General features: G+C 33.7%; 1 protein-coding gene across 1 annotated transcript; it reads right to left on the bottom strand.

The window, feature by feature from the left end:
- Positions 1-351: 351 nt before the first annotated feature.
- Positions 352-6,038, bottom strand: LOC127846114 (forkhead box protein B1-like). The gene is made up of 3 exons (XM_052377290.1): positions 5,887-6,038; positions 1,799-1,990; positions 352-1,045 (listed from the first exon to the last, which is right to left on the bottom strand). The coding sequence occupies exons 1-3, from the start codon at positions 6,036-6,038 to the stop codon at positions 352-354; spliced, it is 1,038 nt and encodes a 345-aa protein (XP_052233250.1).
- Between the last annotated feature and the right edge of the window lie 522 nt (positions 6,039-6,560).

Here is a 6,560-nt window from a genome sequence, read left to right as displayed (position 1 = left end):
ACTGAAAATTGTGTTCACCATATAAACTTTGGTATAACACTCCTTAGTTACGCCACAAATGTTATCATACGTCACAATAACCACGATGATTATGAAATGTAACCTCCGACTTCTATGTTTACCATATTAAATGCGCATATAGCTTATGAAAGACATGTTGCTGAACAAAAAAATATGTGCAAACCTCTCAGTGTTTTTCAATGTGTTAACATTAAATCCTAACCCAAAATCTTTACACTTTATTTGATGACACTTATAGCAGTAGCACAAACATTGCAATTAAATATGTGAGTACATATTTTCATAAAAATCCGTGCTGACTGCATAAATCGTATCTTATGAAAACGTATCTTATGTTCTCACATCTACCTCATAAGATTTCGACTCATCACGACCGGCATTTTTGTGATAATTGAATCCTTTTGGTACAGCATGTTGTTTTGCAGGTTTAAGCAAAGAGTCCACGCTATGGACGATCGCAGGTCTCGGCTTGGCCGTTTCAGATTCACTAAGTGGACTGCGGAGGAGCTCTTTTCCGTAGCTAATGTTCTCGCGTAATAAATGTATTGCTGAAAGCGCCGTCGGTGTGACGGGACTATCAGGAAGTAACGGTTGCTGGAGAGACTGCACCGAGTTGTAATAATTTAGTGGTGACACCTGAAAGTTTAAGTTTCCATACGAAGACGCCAGGCTACATATAGGTTCGTTATCTGTCTGGTGACCAGCGCGGTATGACATCATCAGCCTGTGCCACAGACTGTGGGTGGGAATGAACGGATAGACGAAGCCCGGATGTGACGTCACTGGAAACGTTAGAGGCGATATATCACCGGAAGGTTTTGACGGCGTACCGATTATGTTGTCGATGCTAAATGAATGTTTATACTGTGGGCGCGTCGCGGGTGACAGAAAGTCCCGCGGGTCGGGGAAGTAATCGGTAGTGACGGCACTTGGTGCGGATTGTTGTAGTCTCAAACGCGCACGATCGAGGTTATTTTTGATGTTGTTTGCCTCGTTTTCTCCCAGGAAAGCAAAGGCGTTTTGTCTGAAGTAACAGAAGCATAAGTATCGTCATAGTAAGAAACGACTACATGTTAACTAGTAATGCGGCGTAATTGTATAGCATGTTAATAAATATATGTTCTATAAAACATCATTTCCCAGGACTTTTTCAAAGATGATATTACATGTGATTTAAAAACTAGCAGTTAATTTTTGCCTCATTATTTCAAAAATGTATAAATTGATTATGGAATTAAATATGAAAAAGTTAATTTTTTTTACATTATCTGTATCAAAAAACCTGATATTTGTATACGTTGAAAATACTATACGACTAAAATAAATACAGAACAGTTAATAAAAAATGTAATACAACAATGAATTTTGTATTGTCTGACAGAGGGCCAATAAAGGTCAAACTTTTTTTATAATAATGATACTGATCAGGGCCCCTAACACAGAAACATCTTTAGTCTATTATAACATGTTTATTTACATTGTAACTAATGTTATATAGAACTTAAGATAACCAATAAAAACATTAAGTCCATTTACATTTAAAATCGTATTAATCAGTAATAATTGTATGACCCTACTGCTGCTAAATTTATTGCAAAACATATTCTGACTTACATACATAACAGCTTTAAATCTGACTTGGATACTTTTGTATGTATTATATTTTTAATTAAGTTATAATTATACTAAATATTTATTTCTTTACATAATTAAATTATGTTTGAGAGAAACTGATCAGCAGCATTAAGCTGTTTGAACTTAAAAGAACGATATTTACCGATGCTGATGTACTTTAAATCTCTTCCGTCGCCTGAGGAAGCTTCCGTTCTCGAACATGTTGCCGGCGAAAGGATGCAGCGCCCAGTAGCTTCCCTTTCCGTGCCGGTCCGGGCGCCGCGGGATCTTGATGAAACAGTCATTGAATGAGAGGTTATGGCGGAGGGAATTCTGCCAGCGTTGTGTGTTCTGTCTGAAAATGCAGCCACATAATTATTTGGAGTCAGAGTTTTCTATCTATTCGTCACGGTTGATGTGTTAAATGTTTAGTTATTAACGAATACTCTAACTGAAATAAGTAAGTAAGTAAGTAAGTAAGTAAATAGTTTATTATAGTGACATGTGCATTTCGTATGGTATAAACAATAATATATACATATAAAAAAGCACCCGGCCCATTGGACCTATAAGTCACCTTAGCTGTTAAGCTCAATCTACACGTAAAGCATATATATACAGTTCTATTTCATAACAAGTGATGTACGAGTGGGACTGAGAAAACAAATAGCATATATACAGCAAATATATACAGCTTCAAGTGGTCCCGATTATGTCGTCAATGTTTAAAATATGTCAGCCGATGCATTAATAGCGGCTACCCTATACTTTTATATCCAATGAACTTTAGAGAATTGATACAAATCCCATGCAAGATTGATAATAAGAAACGAAAATAAAGTGTATGAACACATATCAGACAAACATCGTAACTACAGTCGTAAAACATAAAATATGTGTGTACTCTAGTTATAAACTGCATCATTTACTTAACAAGTACGAAAACTATTTTGAAATCTTCAACGGAGTTGTGGCATTGCACGGATTATGAATATCCTATATAATACCACAGTAGTTTATTTCTTTAAGAGAATCGATTAAGACGTGTCGGCCTTGGCATAGCGGCTAGTTTTGTGGTACGAAAAACTTTAAATTGAATAATAGAGACTCGAAAACTTACATTCAAGTCGTATAAATGCATTTGAGCCGGGCCCTGTGAAAAGAAGGTTAAATGCATGTGCGTAAGGTGTCGTCCTTGATTAGCCTGCACAGTCCGCACAGGCTTATCAGGAACGACACTTTCCGCTTTTATGATATAATTCGTTTGAAGAAAATCTATTCTTAGCAAAAATTAAGTTTAGCCTGTGCGGACGGCAAGGCTAATCTGGGACAACACTTTACGCACATGCATTAAACCCCCTTTTCACAGAGCATAGCTCATTTGTAATATCTTCATATTGCTGCAGAGTGATATAAATACAAGACCATTGATGTATAATCATACGTTATTTGTAGAGCATTGCAAATCAGGTGTTATATATACGTAACAATTATTATACAAAGTCGGTGTCTCTCCATGCTTGGTATTAAATGCCGTAAAATAAATGTAAATTGTTTTTCCCTTTTTCGTAATCGGAAAGTTTTATTATGTTTACAACAACTTCATATACTTGTACGCATTTGTCTTTGTATTACAAAATTAACATTTAACATGATATATTAGAGATTCGGTTAAATAAAAAGAAAAGAAAAGCGAACAGTACAATGATTAATGCTACATTTTTTGGAAACAACATCTGTTCAATTAAAAACATGAAAGAAAAAGCATTAAAACAAAACATATGTGTCACTCACTTATACATAGTTGTATGAGTATTGAATATTTAAAGTGCGCAGCTACATTGCTTGTGTGTTGTTTTCATGTTTGTATAACAACAGAATGACATGATTTAATTTCAGCCTATTTACAAAAAAACAAGAACTTACACTAACCACGAATTATATTGGAAGCTTATTTATTAATAAGATTTAAGTATAAGTCTCGCTGTTTTTAAAGTGAAATTCTTACCGCAAATATATATGAATAAAACCTACAGAATACGAACAGTATATCAAATTCGTTCATGCTTTATTACGTAAGCATTTGAACTTTAAATATTAAAAATATATATACATACACAACTTAAACGGGCCTTTTCACAGATTTTGGCATGTATTGAAGTTTGTCATTCAATACTTTATATTGATAAGTGTTACCATTTTATTTCAAAAGCTCCAGTAAAAAATAATCAAGAAAAAAAAAAGAAAAAAAAAGTAACCCTCAACAGAGCTCGAACCACTGACCCCTGGAGTCCTGGAGTAAAACGTCGACAACTTAAACCACTCGGCCATCCGTGCTTATACAACGAAGGATGTATTTTATGCTTTATATAAGCAATCCTCGTAGCTTCCCAAAATATAACGACAAAAACAAAACTCTCCAAATTATTCAATCGCTTCGCGTTGCAACGTTATTAATAATCTTCAGGTTTTTAAATCGTCAACAGATGCATATAATGGCTATTTTAGTTGGTTAATGTTCAGTATTACTGTTTCCTCGAAAACATCATAACTAAAACGAAAATTTGCGAATCTACAACAATTTGTTTTACTTTTGTCAATTTACCAGAACGTGAAAAGGCCCCTTCAATATAAGAACTTTCGTAATTGTACTGGAATATTGTTTTTTTTTGTATTATCGTATTTTAGTTTTAATCTTAATATTAATAGTTTTGCTGTATTTTTCACATAAATTTCACATTGCATCTATGTTTATTTATGTTGGACTTAAAATTGACGTATAGTATAATCAATTTAAGTTATATTCAACACAGGAATCACATACTCTACTTAAAATTTCATGTTATTTATGATACAAGTAAATTATTTGTTCTGGTAAAACTAAAGTTATTTAAGTCAATATACGATAAAATAGTAAACAAATTAAATTTTTCCAACAGACAGATATAGAACTGATTAAAACAAAAAGAAATATTTTATCTTCGCATATATAAACATATAAAATCAAATTAAAATACACTTGAAACAAATATTTCCATGTCCTTTGAAATCATAGATGTGGTGTTATCAAATGATAACAGCGGTTTGTAAGTCAAGATTTTTCCCAAACCTACGCATTGATTTGACTGAACTTTCAAACACTATGTTTTTAATGCTTAAGACATATATTGCATTTAATAGTACAATAGCACTATTCACAAGTTAATAAGGGTCGTTCTCTTTGTTCTCTTTGCTCAGATACCTAACCCCTCTGCTCTGTTTGTGTGTGTGCGCGTAAACATTCAGAATGTTAAAAAACTTTTTATTAAAAAACAACAACATATAACACACAATTATTATACACTGACTATGCTATGGATTTGACCTGTTTCGTGTTATTATTCCACATTTAAATCTGAATTAACTATATATAGTTAGGTAAATGTTTATAAAATATCCATGAATAATTTTATTCGTATTATATGTTTAAACGTAAAGACATAAACATATGTTTAAAAATGTAAGTCTTAGTGTTCACCAGTTGTCACAATTTATGTATCACGTATCACGTGACTTGTGAAACATAGTAAAGATCTTTTCTGTTCTGTAAATATTAAGTATTAAGAAATCACTTACATAATCACTTATTTAACCCTTGTATTTACCTTTTCAGTTCGTCTCTTGATGAAATAAAACAACTCATATAAGCGTCATACCAACTATTTTTTCGCGCGTCATATAAAGCGAATAATATATTTTTAAACAATGAAGGACATGTAGAATTTAATACAAATATACTGATGTGGATCTCTTATTAAATATCGCGTTTCATGGTTCATCGTTTCCCTTAACACATTTTGCACTCACAACTATAACACACAATATTTAAGATTTATATGTACATGAATATATAAAAGAACCCTAAGCACCTGATATATGATAACATCATGTACGGAAAAAGTGGACATTGAAAGACAACAATCGGTTTGCAAATTAAGAAACCACAAAACACTTTTAACAACTATAAAAACTGAAAACTAAAGCATGATAGATGATGCCGGAGGATTTGCCAGAACCAGAAACATCGAATTAGAATCAATCCTCAAAACTACCGGGTATATGAGTTGCACTCTGTGAAAAGGAGGTTTAATGTATGTGCGGAAAGGGACGTCCCTTACAGGCTAATCAGGTACGACACTTTACGCAAATGTATTAAACCCTTTTTTCACAGAGCACGGCACATATGCTAATATTGACCCGTAGATGACTCACCTGTAGAATGGAAACTTGTCCATAATAAACTTGTAGATGTCGCTGAGTGGGAGCATCTTCTCTCTGGAGTCACTTATTGCCATTGCCGTGAGGGCAATATAGCTGTACGGAGGCTTCTGGTCGTTGTACGTGTTCCGACCAGGGCGCGGCATTCCGGTTTGATTTTGGAGCGTTCGGGAACAATTTCGGTAAACAAAATATGAATTACTAAAATATTGTTTCGCCCATTCACAGATATCGTCTAAATCTAGTGAGAGTGTCGTAATATATTTCTTCAAATCTTCATAAATCGTTTATTGTTTTCAGTTGCAAAAATTAAATTAGCCGAAACATCATATACTTTATTTATTTTACGTATGTATACCATGAATACCATAAGTCGCTCCGTATCACATTTCAAATCCGCATTTAAATCGAGATTTAACTCCGAAACATGTCTGTTTCAAGTGAATTAGACAGTGACAGTTGTTCATTTATGGTGTCTGAAAAGGCGGTGAAATTGGTGTTTGTAATGGCATAAATTTTGTTTTGTGAATGAACATGCCTACTTGACACCACCCCCTAAGGTTCTATTTGGTTATACCGAACGCAGCTCCTTTTAACTGCCAATCATATCCGCGTGGGTGGATCCCGATAACAAATATTTGCATAATAGTAGTACGGCAGCGCATAAA

This window comes from Dreissena polymorpha, chromosome 9 (assembly GCF_020536995.1).
Source record: "Dreissena polymorpha isolate Duluth1 chromosome 9, UMN_Dpol_1.0, whole genome shotgun sequence".
In the NCBI taxonomy this organism is placed as follows: domain Eukaryota; kingdom Metazoa; phylum Mollusca; class Bivalvia; order Myida; family Dreissenidae; genus Dreissena; species Dreissena polymorpha.
This window is presented reverse-complemented; position numbering and strand designations above follow the sequence as displayed.

Bases quoted from the DNA above. Each gene is read 5' to 3' on its own strand.
- LOC127846114 (XM_052377290.1), bottom strand. From the start codon at position 6,038: ATGCCGCGCCCTGGTCGGAACACGTACAACGACCAGAAGCCTCCGTAC. The intron at 1,991-5,886 runs GTGAGTCATCTA...CTGCATTTTCAG, and splicing joins GACAAGTTTCCATTCTACAG to ACAGAACACACAACGCTGGC. The intron at 1,046-1,798 runs GTAAATATCGTT...CTGTTACTTCAG, and splicing joins TTTAAAGTACATCAGCATCG to ACAAAACGCCTTTGCTTTCC.